Source organism: Pleurodeles waltl, chromosome 8 (assembly GCF_031143425.1).
Source record: "Pleurodeles waltl isolate 20211129_DDA chromosome 8, aPleWal1.hap1.20221129, whole genome shotgun sequence".
NCBI classification, from domain to species: Eukaryota; Metazoa; Chordata; class Amphibia; order Caudata; family Salamandridae; genus Pleurodeles; species Pleurodeles waltl.
Window position 1 is genome coordinate 1,201,409,513 of NC_090447.1, and position 25,970 is coordinate 1,201,435,482.

Sequence of the window (25,970 nt, forward strand, 5' to 3'; positions counted from 1 at the left end):
GACCACTCCCCTGTCCATCACCAACCTAGTGGTGGTTCCCAGAGCTCCTCCAGAGTGTCCCTGGGTTTTGCCATCTTGGATTCCAAGGTGGTGGGGCTCTCTGGGAGCATCTGAGTGGCCAGTGCCTGCATGTGACGTCAGTGACCCCTCCTGATAGGTGCTTACCTGGTTAGTTGACCAATCCCCCTCTCAGGGCTATTTAGGGTCTCTCCTCTGGGTGTTTCTTCAGATTCCGATTGCAAGACTCCAGCAGGAATCCTCTGCATGCTTTACTTCATCTTCTACTGACAGATCAATTGCTGACTGCTCCAGGAACTCTACAAAACTGCAACAAAGAAGCTAAGACGACTTCTGCAACCTTGTAACTCCAGCTCTCCTGCCAGCAACAGCAACAGTTTCTAGGTCGTGCATCCTCCGAGGACTGCCTGTCTTTAGCTTGCACAAGAAGAACCGAAAAAATCTCCCGTGGAGTGACGGAGTCACTTCCCTGCTTTAGCAGGCACCTCTCTGCAGCGATGACCAGTGGCTTGGACCCCCGCCCCTCTAGACGACAGGCGTGGATCCAGCAACCCGTGTGGTGGACTAAAGTGACTCAGGCAGTCCCACTGTCCAGCTGTCCAACTTTGGTGGAGGGAAGAGCTTGCCTTCCCACGCAAGACAGTACCCCGAGCACCGCGTGACTTGCAGGTGCTAAGGCTTGTGTGCGACCTTCCAAGAAGTCCTTCATGCACAGCACTCCATCCTGTGACGCACAGCTTCCTGAGTGGTTCCCCGGCGGCGTGGGAATCCTTTGTGTTGTGCTGCATGGGCCTCCATTGGCACCTTCTTTGTCCCCGTGCTGTGGGACTGCTGTGCATGCTGCCTTTTCTTCTAAGGGCTCTCTGAATTGCTGAGTTCCCCCTCTGTGTCCCCCTCCTGGGTAGAGGCGACCAGGTCGCTCCTGGTCCCGGGCAGGAACATTTTCCACTTACCGCAAGCTTTGCGTTTTCCAAGGCTTGTTGGCAGAATCCAGCGACGCAAACCAGACTGCATTAATCCGTCCGGCATGGGAACATCTTCCACACCAACCAGGAACCCGCATCTGTCTTCTTTGGTGCAATATAGACTTTGTCTTCTCACATGTGGTTCCACTTGTGCACCTTCATCCGGGTTAGCAGGAGCTCCTGTTCTCCCTGGACTCTTCAGTGCTTTTTGGACTTGGCCCCCTTCTTCCACATGTCATCAGGTCCAGGAATCAATCATTGGTGTCTTGTAGTCTCTTCTGGTTCTTGCATTATTTTCTATCACGACTTCTAGTGAGTTTTACTTAACTTGCTGTGTTTTGCTCTTGCTTTTTCTGGGCTCTGGGGTGGGATACGTTACTTACCTTCAGTGTTTTCTTACACTCCTAGCGCCCCTCTACACACTACACTTGCCTAGGTGGGAAACCGACTTTCGCATTCCAATATTGTAGTGTATTGTTTGTGTTCCCCCTAGGCCAATTGCAACCTATGGTGATTTTCACTATTGTGCTGTTTTCCTACTGTGTGCTTACCTGTTTCTGGTTACTAGTGTATATATTGTGTGATTTACTTACCTCCTAAAGGAATATAGCCTACAAAGTATTGTTGGCTTTGTGTGACTAAAATAAAGTACCTTTATTTTTGTAACACTGAGTATTGTCTTTCATGTGTGTAAGTACTGTGTGACTACAGTGGTATGGCAAGAGCTTTGCCTGTCTCCTAGTTCAGCCTTGGCTGTTCTGCCTACATCTACCTTTAGACAGCCTGGCTCCTAGACACTGACTACATTTCACTGATAAGGGGTAACTGGACCTGGTATAAGGTGTAAGTACGTTTTGTACCCACTACAAACCAGGCCAGCCTCCTACACTCCTTTATTTCAGTTCTTTTCAGAGTTACTGCCCCTCACTTTCCTTTGTTTGAAAATTTGTTTTTCTGCACAATTTCTGCCCACTCTCTGGAGACTTTGACCGTTAAACTTGACTTCTTCCTTCTTTTCTTCCATTCATTTATAGAAATATACTTGATTCTAATAATTATCATCCTGTTGAGGACCTTTTCAAGATAAATTTGATTGAAAGGAAACGATGCCGGAAGATTCTTGACCAGGTACTTTTAGCTTTTATTGATGAACTATGTTTACGTATGATTTTTATTAATCCCTGATCACAATGCTTTTCTGCTTGGAGTTCCAAGATTAAATGAAAAAAAATAAATGCAGCTGAACAAAAAGTGACCATAATGTTTGCACGATGTACACTTTCAGGTTTACAGTCTTGCGCAATATGAAGATATTTTCATCCGCTTTTAGGACTTGCTTGACAGTGCAGCTTTCTCTATACCTTATATGATCAACCTAAACAAGAGCTTTCAGGGGTACTACTGATAGAGGCTTTGGCTCCACCCAGCTGTTGGTAGCCATGTTTACACAATTTGATTTGTTAGAAGTTAAGTGCTTTCTCTCTTGTTGTGTGCTGTATTAATCGCCTATTGACTACTGGAGGGTTTCCCTTCGCGTAACGCAACCACCACTTTAAAACATGATGACACCGCAGTACTCAAGGGCTAAAACCTCAAAAATGCTGTAATATCGTTGACTGAAAGTGCTTTCCCCAAGCCATGTTGCACGAGCCAGCAGTAGTGTGGCCCGGCAAAAGCATCATAATGCTGATAGGAATATCTTGATTCATGATGACTTGGTGTAAGCCTTATGAAGTAGATGCTACTTCAGTGAGAAGAGTCAACTTTTGACCTAGATAGCTTTAGTTTCATTTTTTATCAGAGTCGATCACCTCAGGCCCTTGTACTGTGATCTGAGCAGCCAGTGTTGTGCAGGATGTATAGTTCTTTAGATAGGCCCAATTCACTCATGACCTAATTCATAATGCCCTTAGTATTAATTTTTTTAATTATTTTATTTTATTTAGGGAATTTTACACTTGTGAAAGAAGGGCCTACAGCCTCTCGTTTATAGTTAAATTGTATCAGTATTGCAATTATCTTTAGTAATATGTCATATAACCATGCAATGTATTATGTGTTTCTCCAATATATATATAATAAAGTTCCAAATACATCCATTGATATATAACTTGTTTGTATAGTTTTGTGGTCCAATACAGTTTGATCGCTGAAGATTAATAAATCTTTATGTGGTCAGCGAACGCGTGTTTCACCCCCAACTTTGGCATGCAAGCCTTGGGCTTTATCAAGGCTGAAATTTCAAGAGACACATAAAATAGTTGTTGTTGTTTTTATATTCATGTTAAAGTGCCATAGTCGAGAGTGACATGCTATAAGAAAGTGAGCTGCACACCGGTGGTAACACATGATAAAATCACAACTTTGTAAATCCCATCTCTGTTGTTTACAATAAGTTGTTATAAATATCACTTTTATTTGTATAGCTCTTTCTACCTCTGACGAGGCATCAAATCGCTTTACGATGAGTTGCATTCTACCCAGAGCCTAGTTAGTGGTCAGTCCATTGGTTATTGAGGGCCCGTCATTCTTTGTTAGTTCCCTTTGCCAATTTTTCCACATGGTGTAAGCATAGTTTTCCACATGGTGTAAGCATAGTTTTTTAAAGAAAAGGTGGCACTTACTGAATTCATGTTGATTATAAGTGTAATTGTATTAGTTGAGTAGGATTTTGTTGTGGTGATTAGATGGAGTGCATAGTCAACAAAGTTTGACGGCAGATCTAACACCAGGAAGGGAGTACATCTGTATTTAGTCATGTTTGTAATGGATCACTGTATTATTCGGTTGACAGATCCTGCTTACAGAATTCCTCTCACACATGTGCATTCAACCTTGAATACTCTTATGGTAAAGAAAACCTGTTTTACAAACTTAGTTTGCAGTGTTTCACTAGTTAATAATCTTTGTGCACATTGATACTGCAGCAATACAGTATTAACTTTCTAAACATTTTGTTCACTGTCACAGAGTGACTATAAGCTACTAACATTTTACCCTGAGTTTTTCATACAGTCTATCCCACACAATAACATATAGTGGTATGTATTTATTATCTATTTGGAGATCTTGCAACAGAAGACATTTGCTAAATCAGCAAGCCCCAGAAACCATTAAAGACATTCCAATTCAATTAATTTGTTTTCTCAGCAGTGATATTTATATAATTAGAATTACAATTTATAGTAGTGGTCTCTAAACTTTTTAATGCAGCGCCCCCCCAACTGGAAAACAAAAATCCTTGCCCCCCCCTCAGAATTTTTTACAATTATTCTATAAGTATGGCAATGTTTAAATATGTCTAGGCCTATTTAAACATTGCAGTTAAGTACTGTTACCTTTTTAAAAATGCAATACCATGCTTCTGCTTAAAACAAAGGTCTGTTATCTGTATACTGCTTCTTTTGGCCAGAGTCTGGCGCCCCCCCTAGGATCACTTGGGCCCCCCCAGGGGGGCCCGCCACCAGTTTGAAGACCTCTGATTTATAGGCTATATTCATGACTGTCTACATTTTATTATATACTGTTTGACTCCTGATTAATGCTCCTCACATTGTGTAAAACAGGCTCACAAATGACTTGGGAGACAGTTCCATAATACTTTTTCTGAATGTTTACAACATTCATTACTCATGCTTTTTGGCCCCCAAAGCAATCAAATGCCTTTAGATGACATGGAAAAAGGGTAGCAAAAGGCGCCACAACCTGTGTGTGCATTGTAAAGTCCTATGCCTGGAATAATGTTTCGATATGGGCAAATTAGAAGAGCTCTTCTTGCCTCTTAACAAAAATATTCAGAAGTTATGAAATTTTTGCTGAGGGGAAAATCATTTTGAACACATACATAGGCTGCCCTCTAGATGTAATAAATTCTGGTTTTAGCATGTCACAAGATGAGGGATGAGAATAGCTTCTCTTATTTCTGCTTTAAGGAGGCTGATGACCGCCAGCCGCAGAGACCTTTATTTAAGCATGTCTTTGTTTTGCATACTCTTGCTTGGATCCAGGTCCAGTGTTAACTACTGTGAGAGCCATCGCTTTGAACAAAGGCTGTATCTGGACGGCAGCCAGGTAATGATATTTGAAAGAGAACCAACCAGGTAATGATATTTGAAAGAAAACCAACCCAGGCAGGTTCTGAATAGAGCCACAGCCCCTGTCTGAAAAATGAGTTCTAAAATAGATCCAAACCGTCCCATGTTGTTTTAGTCCCAAGTTCTTCTTGACAAAGGAAGGGGGTGCTCTGTACAGTACTCAAATAGCTCCTGTGCAACATGGGCTAGTGTTTGCCTGACAGCCAGTCTTTCAGAGGTCTGTGGACATCACCTGAACTTTGCACTTTCTGTTGAAAGAGTTGAGGGTCTACCTGAAGTGCAGAAAAGACTGCCAAGATTGGAAAGAAGTGTGCCGCGCTCTTCAGGTGGGGAGACAGTCCAGGAGGAAAGCCTTACAGGTGTGAGGAGCACCCACAGAAAGCTAACACTGAGCGACCACAGAGCGAAGTTAGGAGAGACCATTTGGTGATGGGGTAGTGTTTCCTGAATGTCCTTTTGCTCAGATACCGTGATGAGCTGCATAACACTGTAAAACAACAGGTATCTTGTATTGGCCTGCAGTTTTCTGTAGGCTTCAAAGGCTGGTGCTGCCGATGCCCTGTGTGAAAGCAATGTCTCTGCTAAAGCTGAAGCCATGATTGTCCTGCAGGCCACAACTGCCAGAGAGACACCGCCTCAAGGGATTTTGTCTGCAGGTTGTGACTGCACAAAAAACACCCGTCAGCATCTGACTTGGAGAGCTACAACTGCCAAGGATCACAACTGCTACACAGATGTGCCTCACCAATCACACTCACTTTTTGTCTCAAGCAAGGCTGTGGGTGCTGGCCCCCCAGAAGAAGAGACCTCTGCCAGTGTGGCAGGAGGCCAAGCCACGTCTGCAACACTGGCCAAAATACTAAAGTATTCAGCATGTAAAATTTGACTTTTTGCCTATGGTGTAAAGAAACATTCAGATGGGCTGTACATTTGACCTGTGGGGGTATCTGAGCCATCTGCAAATGCGCCTGTAGTTACAATGCCAGCCGTAGTTGGCTAAAAGGGCATCCCGGAAAGAAGTGGCTACAGCTCCTCACCTTTTAACACAGCTTAGTCTGCAGCACTATGGGGGTCATTACAACACTAGCGGACGGTGTTAAAGCTGCGGTAATACCGCAAACAGTCCGGCGGACAAAAAAAGGGAATTATGACCCTGGCGGAAACCGCCAACAAAGACAGGCACTTTAACACACCGCGCGGCGGTCACCGCCAACAGACAGGCGGAAGACAATGTACCGCCCACAGTATTACAACCCGCCAATCCGCCACCTTTTCCGAGGCGGATTCACCGTGGATAAAAACACGGCGGAAACAGCTTTTGCTATGGGAAAACGCTCACCTGAACACATCCCACGAGGAACGACGACTCCATGGAGCCGGAACTCCAAATACTCCCTGCCCTTGTGTTTCTGCTCCTCTACGACCAACAGCTACGTAGGCGCCGAAGACAATGGTGAGTACTGCACCTACAACACGGAGGAAGGGGGAGGCAAAAGTTAGGGGGACACACACCAAACACCCCCACCCTCGCATATTACAACATACACACCAAATGCATTCACAAAAATCACAGTAACAACCCACAATCCCCCCGGAAGAATGAAAAGACAATGCGAAATTCGGGCAAACCTTGTAATGTGGCAATATACATGTCATACAAAAATATTCAGATATATCTTTGAAAATCAGTCATAAATATATACAATACGAGAAGTGGTGCAGATATGTAAATTACAATGTCCGTGCACCAACAGTCCAAAAATGCATGGGCGAGGCCCACAAAGGATACCTGACCAAAATCAGAGAGAACACTGCCGGGGCATCAGATTGAAATACTACAGGTACCTCAGTGGGAAGGGAAAGGGGGGGGGGCACCTCAGCCGGATGACTGCAAAGCCAGATCCACGACGGGGCTCCATGCCCATTGATGTATCCTGGGGAGTGCAAAGCTACAGTCTCACAAGTCTCTACAGTGGGTGGCTTGCCCACTGTGCCATCATGGGGAGTGCAAAGCCACAGTCTCTCAAGTCTCTACAGTGGGTGGGTTGCCCACTGTGCCATCCTGGGGAGTGCAAAGCCACAGTCTCTCAAGTCTCTACAGTGGGTGGGTTGCCCACTGTGCCATCCTGGGGAGTGCAAAGCCACAGTCTCACAAGTCTATACAGTGGGTGGCTTGCCCACTGTTCAATCCTGGGGAGTGCAAAGCCACAGTCTCTCAAGTAGATGCAGGTCTCTACTGGTACTGGGGGGGACTGGTGCCCAGACTGGATGAGTCTCCCCGTGAAAGTTCCTGTCACTGTCCCAGCTGCACATGGGATAAGGCTGCCTGATGTGGTGGGCCATTCATTCCTACCCGGTGCTTGCCCTGTTCAGCGGTGCTTTGCCATGGCGGTCTTTGCCCTGTTCAGCGGTGCTTTGCCATGGCGGTCTTTGCCCTGTTCAGCGGTGCTTTGCCATGGTGGGTCTGGATTGTTCAGCTGTGCCTTGACATGGCGGTCTTTGCCCTGTTCAGCGGTGCCTTGACATGGCGGTTTTGGACTGTTCAGCGGTGCTTTGCCATGGTGGTCTTTGCCCTGTTCAGCGGTGCCTTGACATGGCGGTTCTGGACTGTTCAGTGGTGCCTTGCCATGTCGGTCTTTGCCCTGTTCAGCGGTGCTTTGCCATGGCGGTCTTTGCCCTGTTCAGCGGTGCTTTGCCATGGCGGGTCTGGACTGTTCAGCGGTGCCTTGCCATGGCGGTCTTTGCCCTGTTCAGCGGTGCTTTGCCATGGCGGTCTTTGCCCTGTTCAGCGGTGCTTTGCCATGGCGGGTCTGGACTGTTCAGCGGAGCCTTGCCATGGCGGTCTTTTCCCTGTTCAGCGGTGCTTTGCCATGGCGGTCTTTGCCCTGTTCAGCGGTGCTTTGCCATGGCGGGTCTGGACTGTTCAGCAGTGCCTTGACATGGCGGTCTTTGCCCTGTTCAGCGGTGCCTTGACATGGCGGTTCTGGACTGTTCAGCTGTGCTTTGCCATGGCGGTCTTTGCCCTGTTCAGCGGTGCCTTGACATGGCGGTTCTGGACTGTTCAGCGGTGCCTTGCCATTGCGGTCTTTGCCCTGTTCAGCGGTGCTTTGCCATGGCGGTCTTTGCCCTGTTCAGCGGTGCTTTGCCATGGCGGTTCTGGACTGTTCAGCGGTGCCTTGAGATAGCGGTCTTTGCCCTGTTCAGCGGTGCTTTGCCATGGCGGTCTTTGCCCTGTTCAGCGGTGCTTTGCCATGGCGGGTCTGGACTGTTCAGCGGTGCCTTGACATGGCGGTTCTGGACTGTTCAGCGGTGCTTTGAAATGGCGGTCTTTGCCCTGTTCAGCGGTGCTTTGAAATGGCGGTCTTTGCCCTGTTCAGCGGCGCTTTGCCATGGCGGGTCTGGACTGTTCAGCGGTGCCTTGACATGGCGGTCTTTGCCCTGTTCAGCGGTGCTTTGCCATGGCGGTCTTTGCCCTGTTCAGCGGTGTTGTGCCATGGCGGGTCTGGACTGTTCAGCGGTGCCTTGACATGGCGGTTCTGGACTGTTCAGCGGAGCCTTGACATGGCGGTTCTGATACGGACATTGGTGTGTGGCATGACGTTCTCTACACTGGGCATTGGTGTGTGGCATGACGTTCCATCATTGCCCAGCGGGGCTGTGGCAGCTAGGGCCCTCCAGGGCACTGACTCTGGCGGTGGTCTTCTGACCAGTGACGATACTCGGGCCCTCCTGGGCTGTGACTCCGGCGGTGGTCTCCTGACCAGTGACGATACTCGGGCCTTCCTGGGCTGTGACTCCGGCGGTGGTCTCTGGACCAGTGACGATACTTGGGCCCTCCTGGGCTGTGACTCTGGCGGTGGTCTCTGGACCAGTGACAATACTTGTGCCCTCCTGGGCTGTGACTCAGGCGGTGGTCTCTGGACCAGTGACGATACTCGGGCCCTCCTGGGCTGTGACTCCGGCGGTGGTCTCCTGACCAGTGACGATACTCGGGCCCTCCTGGGCTGTGACTCTGGCGGTGGTCTCTGGACCAGTGACGATACTTGTGCCCTCCTGGGCTGTGACTCCGGCGGTGGTCTCCTGACCAGTGACGATACCTGGGCCCTCCTGGGCACTGACTCCGGCGGTGGTCTCCTGACCAGTGACGATACTTGGGCCCTCCTGGGCTGTGACTCCGGTGGTGGCGGTGGTCTCCTGACCAGTGACGATACTCGGGCCCTCCTGGGCTGTGACTCTGGCAGTGGTCTCTGGACCAGTGATGATACTTGTGCCCTCCTGGGCTGTGACTCCGGCGGTGGTCTCTGGACCAGTGACGATACTCTGGCCCTCCTGGGCTGTGACTCCGGCGGTGGTCTCTGGACCAGTGACAACGGTGCTGGCGGTTGTGTGTCGACCGCCGGAAATGATGGCGCACTTCTCCGCCGTGACACTCACAACAGGCTGGGCAGACTTCCTCAGGCCCTTCCCCACCTTTGGTGGAGTCACAGCTGACTCTCCAATCCCCTTGGAACCCATGTCAGTTGTTTTCCAACCAGGAGTCTTAACACGGTCCCGTCGTCCACTCTCCAATTTCAGAGCCTTTACAGGGGGTGGGCTGCCAGTACCTTGGCTCCGGGTCCTACTGCCTGTCCTGGTGGGCGGTGCACTCCACAAACCTTGAACAGGCACCACTGGTATTGGAGGCTTTTTGGCTGAGGCGCTACGACGGGACTGATTAATTGGAGGGGGTGGGGTGGGGGCAAAAAGGTCAACGTTACAGAGGGACAGTTTCTGACGAACACTGGGATGGGTAGCTGGAGGGGGTCTGGGAGTGGAGGAAGAGGAGGTGGTTGTAGGAGTTGTCACTTTAGGTGTTTTGGGTGCAGGTGCAGGTACTGGAGGCTGTCGTGAGGTGGATGGATGTTGGGTGAGTGATTGCTGGCGTTTGTATACTTTGGGAGGGGGCGTCACAGACACACTGGGAGAGGACACAGGGGACGTGTAAATGGCAGTGGGGGTGGTGAGTGCAGGTGAGCGGCGTGTGGTGCTGGGTGTCCTTGTGCAATTCATGGTGCCTGTAGATGTGGTGCATGCAGGTGTGTGTGTGTAGACGAGACTGGGAGGGAGAAGGGAGAAGAGGAGGAGGGGGACACAATGGAAGCAGTGGATGTTGCTGTGTCTGTACGTGGGTGAGGCTTGCATGAGTGCCTGTGGTGTGTGTGGTGCCTATGTTTGCTTGAGCTACTTGTGTGTGTTGACTTGTGTGCATGCTGGTCTGCAGGTGTGCTTGGGATGGGCTGGGGTACAGGAGATTGGGTCTGGGTGGAGGAAGTTGGAGGGGGGAGGCTAGACACAGGGACAATGGCTGCCATCAGTGCTGAGGCCAGAGATTGCAGGGTTCGCTGAAGGACAGCCTGACCAGAATGAATGCCCTCCAGGAATGCATTACCGTGTTGCAACTCTCGTTCTACACCTTGGATGGCATTCACAATGGTAGACTACCCAACAGTGAGTGACCTGAGGAGGTCAATGGCCTCCTCACTGAGGGCAGCAGGGGTGACTGGGGCAGGGCCTGAGGTGCCTGGGGCGAAGGTGATGCCCACCCTCCTGGGTGAGCGGGCACGGGGCGAACGCTGAGGGGCTGCTGGGAGGGCGGTGCTGGTAGGGGAGGTGGCGGCTGTACCTGTAGAGGTGGGGGGCACAGATGGTGCCGCCACCACAAGGGAGCCCCCATCGGCGAACGAGTCCGTGTCGCTGCTTGGTGATCCGGTGGCCGACGTGAAGCTCCCCTCGCCCTCCGTCCCACTGGTGCATTCAGTCCGTGGTGTGGCCCTCCATGGCCATGAGGGATGCAGCTCCCTCATGCTCCAGTGCCACTGTACCTCCGCCTGTTGATGCTGATGTACAAAAGGACAGGGAGAGCAGAAAAAGGGGGGTAGACAGAAGAAAGAGAGTTTTAGTGCATGGATTACCGCTACCGTTGGCGGACAAGACAGACGCAGCAGTCCCCTGCATTACGCTGTGCTCCTGCCCGCTGCACATGCCATGTGTCCCTCTTCTGGTGGGCGCTGTTCTACATGACATGCACAAGGGAAGAGGAACAGTCATTTCCAACTGCACCGTCGTTGTGAGTGGCCCCCTCACTACTCTGGCCATGTGGCCCTTTCATTCCCATGCATTGTTGTTCTATGAACTCTGCCCCCTTCCCTCTTCCAACCAGTCCTCTCCACCCAGGCCTAGCCCATACAGCGTGCTCCCTGTGTACTAACCTGTTGGTCTAGAGGACCGTAGAGTAGCGTGTACTGGGGGAGGACCCTGTCTACCAGTTTCTCCAACTCTTGTGCAGTGAAGGCAGGGGCCCTTTCCCCAGACGCAGCAGCCATCGTCGCTTCCACACCGAGGTCACAGCAGCACTAGCAGTGTAGGTCCTCTCCTGTCGAAGGTCCGGTATCTAGTGATTGAACAGATAGAAAATGGCAGTCACGTCCGCGGCGGTGACGTCCGCGGCAGTGCGCATCATCACCGCCAGCGCACCTGTTCATTGGCTCCTGGGACCCATAGGGTCCAATGTTAACCAACGCAGAATTGCGCTGCGGTCTACGACCGCCTACCGCGACGGTGTGCAACGCCAGCGCAGTTACCCCACAATCCCATTGTCCCAGTTTAGAGGTCAGGCAGCTGCCATTTCAGTGGCCCACATGGCTTCAGTTGCCTCTGCGTCGCACATAGCTAGGCCTACACTCAACACACATACAGGAAGGGTTTTGTGAGTGGTGTAGTCTTGTGTGTAACTGTGGGTACATACCTGGAGGAATAATGACTGGTTCTTCGCTGTTGTCCTTCGTAGACACCGTCAGCTGGGACATATGAGAAGATGGCGGAATCCTCCGGTGTACCGACCGCTGGTGGACCTGTTGACAATGGAAGTGAGACATGTCATCGTCACCTACCGGTTTGACCGTGCCACAATCCAGGCACTATGTACCCAGTTGGAGCCTGACCTGATGTCACCAATCCGCCATCCAACTGGAATCCCCCCTGACGTGCAGGTGCTGTCAGTGCTCCATTTCCTTGCACGTGGGTCTTTTCAGACAACAGTGGCCATGGCATCAGGGATGTCCCAGCCTATGTTTTCCAACGTGTTGTCCAGAGTGTTGTCTGCCCTGCTGAAACACGTAAGGAGATACATCATTTTCCCTGAGGTGGAGGATTTGCCTACAGTGAAAGGTGACTTCTATGCCCTTGGACATATCCCCGTCATAGGTGCCATTGATGGGACCCATGTAGCTCTGGTCCCCCCCAACAGGAGTGAAGAGGTGTACAGGAACAGGAAGAGTTATCATTCAATGAATGTCCAGATGGTCTGTTTGGCAGACCAGTACATCTCGCAGGTAAATGCTATGTACCCTGGCTCAGTGCATGACGTCTACATCCTGCGGAATAGCAGCATCCCTGATATGATGGGTCAACTCCAAAAGGAACCGTGTATGGCTATTGGGGGACTCTGGTTACCCCAACCTTTCGTGGCTATTGACCCCAGTGAGGAATCCCAGGACCAGGGCAGAGGAACGCTACAATGAGGCCCATGGGCGGACTAGGAGGGTCATCGAACGCACCTTCGGCCTCCTGAAGGCGAGGTTCAGGTGCCTCCATATGACAGGTGGATCCCTATTCTACTCACCGAAGAAGGTGTGCAACATCATCATCGCCTGCTCCATGCTCCATAATTTGGCTTTGCGACGCCAGGTGCCTTGTCTGCAGGAGGATGATCCAGATGACGGTGTTGTAGCAGCTGTGGAGTCTGTGGAGCCTGTGGACAGTGATGAGGATGAAGCTGAGGAAGAAGACAACGACAACAGGGAGTCAGTCATACAGCAATATTTCCAGTGAGACACAGGTGAGAAAATTTTCATTTTTAGCATTACCTTAACTTTCACACGTCTACCTCTGTCCTGTTTCTCGATTTAAATCACTATTTGGTAACTGAGTTGTACCCTTCCATTACGGTTTCACAGGTGTGGTTACCTACGTGTCAACTGTTTGCATCCTTCAAGGGCTTGTGATGTGTGACATAAGTATGTTAGCCTTACAATGGTAAACCCATTATGACACTGTCATTGAAAATACATATTTTCTAAATCAGAGACTGACTCCAGATTGTTTTGTGTTTCAAGGGTGTTTATTGAAGTGCTCTGAAATGTGAGGGGTTTGTAAAATGGTGAGGGGTGATGGCGGAGGAATGTCCATGGCAGAGTCCAGTCTATTAGTCTCACAGGTGCACTGCCCATCTGGGCATAGGAAGTGGAGCTGGGGCAGTTAAGTATGGACAGGGTAACAAAGTGGGACAGTGGGATGACAATCAGGGTGGTCTCATTTCCTGGCGGGGGTCTTGCCATCTTGCTCTGTCCTGTTCCTGGATCTCAGGGACCGCTTGCGTGGTGGTTGCCCGTCTGCAGGGGGTGGGGTATGGTGTGTTGGTCCTGTGGCAGGGCGTCCTGTCCACTAGCGCCGGCGGAGGTGGTGGGCATTTAATTGTCCATGCTAGTGTCAGGGGCCCCTTGGAGTGCCACGGTGTCCCTCAAGGTCTGCTGTATGTCCTTCAGCACCCCTACGATGGTGCCCAGGGCAGAGCTGATGGTCCTCAGCACCTCCCTGAACCCCAAATACAGTTCGTCCTGCAGGCTCAGGGTCTCCTGCAACTTGTCCAGGACCGTCGCTATCGTCTCCTGGGAGTGGTGGTATGCTCCCATGATGGAGGATAGGGCCTTGTGGAGAGTGGGTTCCCTTGGCCTGTCCGCCACCTGTCGCACAGCAGCCCTCCCAGTTCCCCTGTGTTCCTGTGCCTCCGTCCCCTGGACCGTGTGCCCACTACCACTGCCCCCAGGTCCCTGTTGTTGTTGGGGTGGCGGGTTATCCTGGGTTCCCTGTAGTGGTGGACACACCGCTGATTGACCTGTCCTGGGTAGGGAGGTTTGGGCCCGCTGGGTGGGTGCTGTGCTGGTGTTACCAGAGGGTGGAAGGTCGGTGTTGGGCTGTGCCTGTGCAAGGGGAACCGACTGTCCCGAGGCCTACGATGGTCCGGCCTGGTCATCAGGATCCAGTAGGGCAGAGCTGCTCTCGTCACTGTGGGCCTCTTCTGGGGATGGAGTGGTGTTGTCTGGTCCCTCTGGTGTGGTGACGGTCCTTCGTGTTCCTGCAGGGGCATAAGAACATGATTATTGCAGGTGTGTGTGTAATGGTGTGCAATGGGTGGGTGTTTGTGTACCCCATTGCAAGCATTCCTGTGTGTGGGTTTGTGTGATGATGGTTGGGGGGGTGTTCTGGGTATGTGTAGTGGGCATGCTTTAGTGAGGGGTGTCCATGATTAGTTGTGTCATGCAGGGCTTGGTGTTGGAATGTGTGGTTTGTGTTATGGGTAGATTGTTGAGGATTTGGAGTGATAGGGGAGGGTGTGAGGGTGGGGGGTGTGTGATAGCATGCAGGTAGGGTGGGGGATATGATAGTTATGATGTGACTTACCAGTGTCCCATCCTCCACCGACTCCTCCGAGGCCCTCTGGATGCATGATTGTCAAGACCTGCTCCTCCCATGTTGTTAGTTGTGGGGGAGGAGGTGGGGGTCAGCCGCCAATCCGCTGTACCGCGATGTTGTGCATGGAGGCCGTTAAACGCACCTTCCCCCGTAGGTCGTTCCACCTCTTCCTGATGTCCTCCCTATTTCTTGGGTGCTGTCCCACAGCGTTGACCCTTGTCCACTATTCTGCGCCATAGCTCCATCTTCCTGGCTATTGATGTGTGCTGTACCTGTGAGCCAAATAGCTGTGGCTCTACCCGTACGATTTCCTCCACCATGACATTCAGCTCCTCCTCGGAGAAGCGGGGGTGTCTTTGGCGTGACATGGGGTGGTGTAGGTGATGTGTGGGGTGGTATATGTGGTGATGAGTGTGGTGAGTGTAGTGGTGTGTGGTGTTTTGTGCGTGGATGTTGTGTGGGTGATGGTGTTGTGTGCCTCTGTGTGTTGGAGTTGTCTATTCTGTGCTGTCTCTCTGGCCTTCTTTCTGAATTTTTTGTCGTAGGGGTTTGTGGGTGATGTAGGTGTGTGTTTTATATTGTGTTGGGTGTGTGGGAGTGGTGTTTGTATGTGTATCAGGTGTGTGTATTTTGAATTGTCCAATGTGGCGGTGTTTTGGAGATGTGTGTGTATTTTGAGAACGGCGGTGTGTACCGCCAATGGAATACCGCGGTTGAAAGACCGCCGCATGGATTTGTGGGTCGTAATAGCATGGGCGTGTTTCTGTTGGCGTGGAGTTGGAGGATTTGTTTCCGCCAGTTTATCACTGACCTTTGGTGTGGCGGTGTTGTGTGGGTGTCTGAATTTTGGCAGATTCCAAGATGTGGGTCATAATAGCTGTGGCGGAATACCGCCGCCCCGGCGGTGTATTTGCGGTGTTCTGCACAGCAGTAAGCGCCTTTTACCCCCAATGTTGTAATGACCCCCTATGTGTTTTCATTGGATTGTGTGTTTACTTCTGCTGAGTGATTAAAGTACTTTCTTTATATGCAAAAGAAAAACAGTGTGCTGCAACTTAGTTTGTTTTGTCTGTTGGTTGACTGCTAAGTTCTGAGCTCTTGCTCCCCTCACTACTTTGCTGAGAAGCCGGTGAATCCACTGCACTACCCTGAGACTTCTTTCTGAGTTGTTGAGCCAGCAAAAGATGCATCAAGAAATCAAAATGTACAGCCGTAAGCCTTTTCACCTATCCCAGTTTCCTTTTCCTGCAAGCAGCCAAGTCTTATCCTTAAAGATTTTCATTTGTCTGGCTGAAGTAAGCTCAAAATTTTGGATAAAAAATATCTTTCATCTTCCCATACTGCAGCCTCTTTAAATCCCTCCATTCCAAATGACATCATTCCCACCCATAGTAAAGCAAATTAGTAGAGCGTCCGCCTCCTCCACAAGGGTGAATGTGTGAGCTGCACAAACAAATTTTTAAGCTGTGGTAACACACCTGCTTCAGTGGTATAGTAATGCACATTTTCCAGGGCATATAAAACATGGGAGTGGGTCTCGATGACTGCTGCGGTAAGGAACATTGATATCTGTTTCTATTTCCATCTCTTTAACCTATTCTTGTTGGTAAACGTTTCCTCCTCTAGCTTCAACCTTTCATTTTCGAATTTCCTGTCTTTCCCTTTTCATATCTCTTCCTTATTTTCCCTTTTCTTCCTTTATAAGCTAGCCTTCTATTCCCTAGCTCAAACATCCTAGCTATTGTCATCCTCCCTTGTGTTTGCCTCATGGATAGCTAGCTACAGCTTCTTAAACTTAAACATAATCTTAACTTTAATGCTACTGGAGTGGTGAATTCATCTAAGAAGGGGGTTTAGAAAATGAGTTAAAGTACGTTTAGGACTCTATCTGTGGTCACTGTCCTAATAGTACTATCGCTAGCCCTATGGTCAGAAGTGTTTATCTCACTGAGCTTGGAGGCACTGGTGTAGGCAGTGAGTTTATCTTGCTGGTCATATATTGTTTGAGCCTCATGTCCTTTCAAAGCCCCTTCAACTCTGTTTCCCTCATAGCAGCAGTTCAGCCCCCCCATACCATTACCCCCTTTTAAGTCATTTTAAGTCCCCCTTATGATTAAAACAAAACTTTCTTAAATGGTTCATAGTGTCGTCTCAGACTGGAATTCCATTCTTTGCCTTGCACTGAAAGTATTTTTCTGAAATTGGCATGTGGGTGCCTTATAAAGAAGAGTGACATGGTAGGGCAATATAAAGCATCTAAATAAACTGTTTCATTGTTCAGAAATTCTGCATTATCCTGCATCCTTTTGTCTCTCCCTCCTATATCTAACTTAGCTAGCATCCTATTGCACATTTTCCACTCATTTGTGCATGGTCTTCCGATTTATGGCACTCCTTCTAAATCCAGTTATTCAGTGCGACTACATCACAGTTTTGCAAATACCAACATTGTTTTCGACCACTGTGATGTTACTATGGGATGCCCTTACTTCTCTGTTGTTTTGCCACCTCGCACATGCCCCTAGATACCAGGTGTGAAGCATACTGTCACTTGATGGTTTCACCTTTCTTCTCACACCTCATAGACTCATGAGGCAGGAGAAGGCAGGTGGCTCCCTGCTTCCACCAACCGCCACCTTCCCTGTCAGCACGGGTCTCTGCAGACAGATGCTAATAGAGAACACAGTGATGCACTGACACAGCCTGGTGTAATTTTATTTATGTTTAAGCAATGGGGAAATTGAAGAGAGGGCGGTGTGGGTGGAAAGAGTTACGTTTTTCTTTAAAGTTTAATAGTTGAGGGTAGAGTAAATGTGGTAGGTGATTTGGATGGGTGGCAGAACATCTGGGTGAGATGTTTTTTGTAACATAACTTCTGAGGGGAAAGGGACGGGAAATGAAAAGGGTGGTGTGGGAGGTCGATAGGATGTCACTTTTTTAAATCTGTAGATTTCATGGGTGAGAGATTGCCAGATCAGGACACTTATTTAGCACGGAGTGGATTCTAGTTAAGCATGTTGTTGTTGACTCCCCATGATTGTTCTACCCCTGTACAGTTGCTTAGAGCAGGGCTAAAATGGATGTTTTTCACCTCTGGGTTCTGAATGACATTGTTCTTCGCTCTTGTCTGTTTGGTGTCACTTAGAAATGCTCCGTGAAAAACCTGCATTTTTTTAGTGAGCAGTCTATAATTCTAGTATGACCCTTGTTTGAGCAAAAATGTATCCTGAAATGTAGACACCCCATAATTAACTTCAGTCGAGTTTCCACATTTCACTGACTCAGAGAATGTGTTAAACCTCAATTTCATGAGGCAGTTTGCCCCACGCTTTAAGGCACTGCCCAAAGCATCAATCAGAAAATACAAATAATTTAATAAATGTTTGGGCCTACTCCATAATTGGGTCTTAGATCAATGTAAAGTTAGAGGATTTTATTACAGAATAAAAAAAAATAAAGTGAGTCAGTGGCATGAAGACTCTCAATGTAGAATTATACAGGGAATATAAAAATCAAGAATTATTTTAAGTCTTAGGTGGGCAACAAAATAGGGAGTGTAACGGGCGGCATCCCTAGTCGGACAGGAAAGTCTTCTGGCTCACCCCTAAAATTGAAGTTTGTAACACATTATTGTAGCATATGAAATTATGAAACCTGAAGATTCACTGTGGTGTGAGCAAATGTAACACTTCATCAGCAAATCAGAGCACATGAAAAATAAACGTTATATTACCTTAACACTGAAGCACCATTGCACTACATGAATAAGTACTTAACACCCTCTGCGCTGATGTTGTCTGGAGATGCTCAAACGAATCATAATACATTAACAATAATTTGTTTTGTGAAGGAATAGGACACAGTGAACACACAGAAGAACTTTGGGGAATGTTTCAAGTTGTGACTTAACTGGAAAGAGTTCATTGTGGGCAGAATAATAATAACTGTGGAAATAAACTAATACATCTCAGCTTGACTGTGTGCTTTGGAGTTCAGGAGGAGAGAAGTGGGCAGAGGGGAAACAGAATGAGTGACACAGATGGCTTCCATCTTGGACAAGATTGTGTTTGTACTTGATTTGTGGCCTAGTTAACGTATATTAGAAAAACACACTTTTACACATCATAGAAAATTGTACTATATCAGTATTTACGTATTAAAAACGCACACTGTTAATGAATCCATAAATATATCTCAAACATGCCACCCTTCTGGAATTTATACCTCTATAAAATCTTCCAGGTTCCTTATATATATACATACATATATATATATATATATATATATATATCACCAGTCAACATAATATAAAAATGATAGACAGAAAGCGGTGTATCTTTCACAGCATCTCTCTTCCAATAAACATGTGTGCCTAACAATATGTATATTTTTAATTGAAACAACTATATATACTCTCTATCTGTGTAGCAGAATGTTGTCTGTTTCAGTCATATCTTTGAGTACATGTATTAAAGATGATTAGTATTCCATAAGAGATGTTTTTATTGTGATGATTAGCAAAGTTGTTGTGCTTACGTTTAGTATAGGACCAAACTATTGCATTTAACACTGAATTTTGACTTATATCGTTAACACTCAACTCTCTTTCAGGCTTCCAAGGTCGGCTGTAAAGCGCCACACGCTATGATATCATCTTGTGGAATGATACCTGGAAATCCTTACCCTAAGGGAAAACCCAGCCTCATAAATGGGATTTTTCCTGTAAGTATAATCGAGTCCTGTTTTCTTTACTACAAGATAAATAATCTTACCCATTACTGTCAAAGATCTCTTACACTGCATCAGAATATTTTCTTGTGTTGGTGTTATACCATAAGATTGGCTGTTTTGCTCAGCTGGGCAAACCAAGGGGCCTGTCTAGAAGTGAATATATGGTTTTGGCTGGGCCCTTGTCTCATGTCGAGCTAAACATCCTAGGCACGATCCTTGGCTGTCTGTTTTGTAGTTTTTAAAGACAAAAACTAGTAGGAGCATGAAAGTTAAAAGGCGTTTTTCTAATGTATGCTGCATTTTTCATGTATCTCACTGAGGCACCATGGCAAGTCAGCGTCCTTTTCGTTTCATAAATCATTGTAATTGCAGTCATTGAGATGCAGAGCTTCTTCCTTTATACTGTTAATTCATTGGAAGTTAATGATATTAATTTTAATATGGTATTTTACTTTCCCTTAAGATTGTTCTTTTTCAAGAAAGGCATTGTAGTACTTTATGCATATGTTGTGATAGAATGAATTAGTTGTGCACCCCCACTACATTAAGGGTGCAACGTTGGCAATCTCTACAGAGTAGTCGCTTCATCTGCACTCACTACATTGCAGGTAAAATGTTTAATGAAATTAAATCAGTAGTCACAACATAGCAAGAGGCATTATATAGAAGGTAAGTAAAAGTTACAATTCAAATTAAATATAATTTCATATTCTGAAACTTGCCCAGACAATGTATATACAGGAAAACGTTTAAGGGCATAAAGTCTTTTTACATTAGAATGTGCATTTAAATGATATTTCATGGTTAATACTTCTAATTGAATGTTTGTGAGTAGTTTCAGTGCTTGTATTTCATGGAAAATAGGTCTGACTGTGAAGCTTCCATAAACAAAGATATCATTTAATCTTTCTTTCAGTGCTGGTAAAAAAAAAATCATTTTCACAGCAGCAGTGCTTTTCTTAGGGTACTAATCAGCGAGCCTGAAAAGCTCACTTTTGCAAGCCTACCCGTTATATACATATATACCAATGAATCTTCCCCAGTGTGTGAAATTAAACATTTTAAACATTGGCCTCTGACAGCAAAAAGTTAAACTGTTCCACATTACTCTTTTATTTTCTTTCTTCACATACGTCTTTTTAAACCTACTTTATAGTGTCAGTGTACTGTAAAAGAAAAGCCCCTTTTAGCATGCTTGTTTTTAATTTCCATACAAAGCACTTTGTATTTAAAATTGGAATAATAATACACATTGTTGCATAAAACACGCTTTAAATATTAGCACATTATCCCAAACAAAAACACTAATTTCTCCCAAAATTGGCAGACATCTTCAGCTTCTGGCATATAATGAACAGTAAACGGATGATGTTGAAATGCCCTAAAACATTCTTAAGAGTACTAAAATCAATTAATGAATCATGTAATATAAAATAATATGTAACGTGTAATATGGAGCCAGATGTAAAAGCGTTTTTCTGGTTATATATGTCCTGATTCGCAGTATCGGTCTGGTTGCGACTGGAAAAATGCTTTTTGAAATATACAAAATGCAAAATGTGAATCAATCAATCAATCAATCAATCATTAGATTTATAAAGCACGCTATGTACCCGTCAGGGTTTCGAGGCGCTAGGGGTAGGGGGGGTAGCTGCTATCATTCGAAGAGCCATGTCTTGAGGAGTCTCCTGAAGGTGAGGAGGTCCTGGGTCTGGCGTAGTGAGGTCGGGAGTGAGTTCCAGGTCTTGGCGGCGAGGTAGGAGAAGGATCTGCCGCCAGAGGTCTTGCGCTGGATTCGGGGGACGATGGCGAGGGCGAGGTTGGCAGAGCGTAGTTGGCGTGAGGGAACGTAGAAGTTGAGTCTGGTGTTCAGGTAGGTGGGTCCGGTGTCATGTAGAGCCTTGTGTGCGTGGGTGAGGAGTTTAAAGGTGATCCTCTTGTCCACGGGGAGCCAGTGGAGGTCCTTCAGGTGGTGGGAGATGTGACATCGGCGGGGTATGTCGAGGATCAGGCGGGCGGATACGTTCTGGATGCGTTGGAGTCGTTGGATGTCTTTAGTTGGGATGCCTGTGTAGAGTGCGTTGCCGTAGTCGAGTCTGCTACTGACGAGGGCTTGGGTCACCGTCTTTCTGGTTCCTGTTGGAATCCACTTGAAGATTCTGCGGTGCATGCGGAGGGTGTTGAAACAGGAGGAGGAGACTGCGTTGACCTGTTTGGACATGGTGAGAGCGGAGTCGAGGATGAAGCCGAGGTTTCGTGCGTGGCTGGCTGGGGTGGGTGGGGGGCCCAGGGCGGTGGGCCACCAAGAGTCGTTCCAGGCCGAGGGGGAGCGTCCGAGGATGAGGACTTCTGTCTTGTCGGAGTTTAGTTTCAGGCGGCTGTTGCTCATCCACTCGGCGATGGATTTCAGTCCCTCGTGGAGGTTGGCTTTGGCGGTGTGAGGATCTTTGGTCAGGGAGAGGACGAGCTGGGTGTCGTCGGCGTAGGAGAGGATGCTGAGGTTGTGCTGACGGGCCAGTTGTGCGAGGGGGGCCATGTAGACGTTGAACAGCATTGGGCTTAGCGAGGAGCCTTGGGGGACGCCGCAGATGAGGTTGGTGGCTTCGGAGCGGAAGGGTGAGAGTCGGACTCTCTGGGTTCTGCCGGAGAGAAAAGAGGAGATCCAGTTGAGGGCTTTGTCTTGGATACCGGCTTCATGGAGGCGATTTAGTAGGGTGCGGTGGCAGACCGTGTCGAAGGCAGCGGAGAGGTCTAGGAGGATGAGGGCTGAAGTTTCGCCGTTGTCCATTTGTTGTCTGATGTCCTCTGTGGTGGCGAGGAGTGCAGTCTCTGTGCTGTGGTTGCGTCTGAAACCGGATTGGGAAGGGTCTAGGATGGAGTTGTCTTCGAGGTAGTGGTAGAGCTGTGCGTTGACGATCTTCTCGATGACTTTCGCTGGGAAAGGGAGGAGGGAGATCGGTCGGAAGTTTTTGAGATCGTTGAGGTCAGCCTTAGGTTTCTTGAGGAGGGGTTGGATTTCTGCGTGCTTCCAGCTGTCCGGGAAGGTAGCGGTGTTGAAGGAAAGGTTGATGATCTTGCGGAGTTTGGGGGCGATGGTGACGTCGGCTTTGTTGAATACGTGATGTGGGCAGGCGTCTGAGGGAGATCCTGAGTGGATGGAGTTCATGGTCTTTAGGGTTTTGGCGTCGTCTACGTGGGTCCAGGTGGTGAGGCGGTCGGCGTGGGAGGAGTTGTTGGGGGTGGGGTCAGGCGGAGGTGCGGTGTTGAAGCTGTCGTGGATGGCTGCGATTTTCTGGTAGAAGAAGGTGGAGAGATCGTCGCAGAGTTTCTGGGATGGTGGGACGTCGTTGACGCTGGCGTTGGGGTTGGAGAGCTCCTTCACGATGCAGAAGAGTTCCTTGCAGTCGTGTGCGTTGTTGTTAAGGCGTTCTGTGAAGTGGGAGCGTTTGGCGAGTCGGATCAGTTGGTGGTGTTCGCGGTTGGCTTCCTTGAGGGTAGCAAGGTTGTTGGGTGTTCGCTCGAGGATCCATTTTTTCTTGAGTTTCTGGCAGGTGCGTTTGGAGGTGGTCAGTTCGTCTGTGAACCAGGCTGGTTTTTTCTTTTCTTGGTTGACGGTGGGTCTCTTGAGTGGTGCTAGGATGTTGGCGCAGTTGAGGATCCATTGTTGGAGGTTGATGGCGGCAGAGTCCGGGTCGGTGGGGTCGGGTGGTGGGTTTTTGGCGAGGGTGCTGGCTAGTTGGTCTTCGGTGATTTTTCCCCAGCGGCGGTGAGGCGGTAGTGGGGTGCGGTGGTGTTCGGTGTTTTTCTTGAAGGTAAAATGGACGCAGTGGTGGTCGGTCCAGTGGAGTTCGGAGGTGTGGCTGAATGAGATGTGGTTTCTTGTAGTGAAGAGTGGGTCAAGGGTGTGGCCGGCGATGTGGGTGGGTGTGTTGACCAGTTGACGGAGTCCGAGGTTGGAGAGGTTGGTGGTCAGTGATGCGGTGTTGGCGTCATTGTTGTTCTCCAGGTGGAAGTTGAGGTCTCCCAGGAGGATGTAGTCTGAAGAGGCGAGGGCGTGGGTGCTTGCGAGGTCGGAGATGGTGTCGCTGAAGGGGGCTCTTGGTCCTGGAGGACGGCATATGAGGGTTCCTCCGAGGGTAGTGTTGGGGTCCGTGTGGATCTGGAAGTGGAGGTGTTCGGCTGTCTTGAGGGTGTCGTCCGTGTGGGTGTGGCTCTTGAGGGTGGATTTGTGGGCGATGGCTATTCCTCCGCCGATTCCGTTGGTGCGATCTCTTCTGGTGATCTTGTAGCCATCAGGGATGGCGATGGCGATGTATGGGGCCGAGGAGTCGTTCCACCAGGTTTCGGTTAGGAAGGCTACATCTGGGGCGGTGGTGTCGAGCAGGTCCCAGAGCTCGATGGCGTGCTTTCGTGTGGAGCGTGTGTTAAGGAGGATGCAGTGCAGGTGGTTTGTGTTGGTTGTTGCAGGCTTCGTTGTTCTGTTGCAGGTGAAGTTGCAGTTGCGGCAGGAAAAAGGTCCTTTGGTGTGCTTCGGGGTGGCTTGGCAGCAGGCAGTCGAGGAGCCAGGGTTGAGTGCGTGGAGTTCGCTGGCTGAGTAGCGAAGGCTGGTGGCGCGTGGGCGTGAGGACCAGGAGGGGTGGCGCTGGGCGCGGACGGGCGCAGACGGGCTTGGCGCACCAGCCATTAAGAAGGGAGGGGGGAGGGAGGAGCAGGCGGGAGGGAGCGGCGAATGGGGGCGCGAGGGGGGCGGGCCGCAGGGAGGCAGCGGCAGGGAGAGAACGGCGAGGGGGGAGCGCACAAGGGGCGAAAACGCCGGAAACAAGGCAAAAGGCACAATTCAGAAACAGTCACAAAAATACGCTAAATGGCACAAGTACAATTAGAATACAGCAGTCAGAAAGGGCACAAAAGGGGGCTAGAGCGCAAGGAGGCAGGCGCTTGAAAAAGTGGAAAGAAACTTACAGGAACGGCGAAAAAGCTGCAGAAGCCACGGGCCTCGAACACGCTAGCAGCAGCGTGGGCGGGGGTCAGGGGCACGAGACAGCAGGGTGGTGCTGCGGACGTGGGGGGCGAGCTCTGGACTAAAACAGGTCAGAGGTCGCTCACTCGCGACGCGCAGCGCCAGCCATTAAGAAGGGAGGGGGGAGGGAGGAGCAGCTGGGAGGCGGGAGGGAGCGGCGAATGGGGGAGTGAGGGGGGCGGGGCCGCGGGGAGGCAGCGGCAGGGAGAGAACGGCGAGGGGGGAGCGCACAAGGGGCGAAAAAGCCGGAAACAAGGCAAAATAACACGAGTAAAGGCACAATTCAGAAACAGTCACAAAAATACGCTAAATGGCACAAGTACAATTGGAATACAGCAGTCAGAAAGGGCACAAAAGGGGGCTAGAGCGCAAGGAGGCAGGCGCTTGAAAAAGTGGAAAGAAACTTACAGGAACGGCGAAAAAGCGGCAGAAGCCACGGGCCTCGAACACGCTAGCAGCAGCGTGGGCCGGGGTCAGGGGCACGAGGCAGCAGGGTGGTGCTGCCGACGTGGGGGGCGAGCTCTGGACCAAAACAGGTCAGAGGTCGCTCTCTTTGCATTTGCGATTCAGTATTTTGAATAGGCGTGTTTATTGCGTCCCATCCAAATACTGAATCTGTAAGATATGTATTACTGTTTTACAACCAAATTCCGGTTGCAAAACAGTAATACTTTTCCATCAGTTTTAACCTGGTGCTAACTGGCGTGGCGAAGGAGGCCAAGATAGCGGTTGACCCTTAAAGGAGCTCCTATCGCCCAGCTTCAGTCAGCCCTAATGCTGCCAGAGAACGGCTGTGGCAGACCCCATTTTCTGCTCCCCAGCAATTTGGGTGCCCTAGACGCCCTCCTTGCTCCCTCTCTGAGGTGACATCAGATCTGCGGCGGCCTCGCAGCGCTGTTTCATTGCACTGCAGGCTTTTGCCAAATTGATGGCCACCATATTTCTCTCCTGCGGCCTGTAAACAGCCTGTGACTGTTGCCTCCGGATACGCCAAGTGTCTCCCAGCGATGCACCTTGGAGCCCGGTAGGGCTGGTGAACGGCCCCCTCAGTGAACAGAGGGGGGGGCCCCTGTAGTTCATCTGAGACTGTAAGCCTTCGGATGGTGGCCTTGGCCCCATGGCTGAACACGCTGCTGGAGCGTGACCAACACAGCGCCAAAATCTGATGCAATTGGAGCGGCTACGAATCTCTCGAGTGGGACTGGTGAGGTGGACTGTGGGATCCCCGGGGACCCTTCTTCTCTGGTGATTGAAGACAAGGAAGGCGGAAGGGGCGTGAGCAAGCCTTCACCCCCCTACAGTGACCTTCTCAGGCATGTCAGACGTGCTGGCGCATTGGGGACCTGAGCGGGCAGATCCTGTGAGTCGTGAGCCAAACCTGTGGTGGCGGTAAACCCACAGTAAAGATGAATGCACCTGACCCTAATTGCAGCATTTTTTGAGAGGGAGTGATCTGGTGCCCTATATTTGCAGAGGCATTGCACTGCATGACGAGGGTGGGGTGTCCGCTCGGCTGCACCCTGAATAACTGGTGCTGTCCCTGAAAGAGGCCTTGTAACATCAGCTGTGGTACATCGAGAGGGGAGATGTGTCACGGTTTCGGGCGGGTCTGATCAGGACTTTGGTTGGGAC

General features: G+C 49.4%; 1 protein-coding gene across 2 annotated transcripts in view; it reads left to right on the forward strand.

The window, feature by feature from the left end:
* The window catches only part of PROSER1 (proline and serine rich 1), a 157,422-nt gene that overhangs the window by 43,999 nt on the left and 87,453 nt on the right, over positions 1-25,970 (forward strand). For both annotated transcript variants that reach the window (XM_069205486.1, XM_069205487.1), the window contains exons 5-6: positions 2,018-2,111; positions 19,199-19,309. In XM_069205486.1, coding sequence (XP_069061587.1) covers positions 2,018-2,111; positions 19,199-19,309 — 205 coding nt within the window. The remainder of the gene's footprint in view (positions 1-2,017; positions 2,112-19,198; positions 19,310-25,970) is intronic.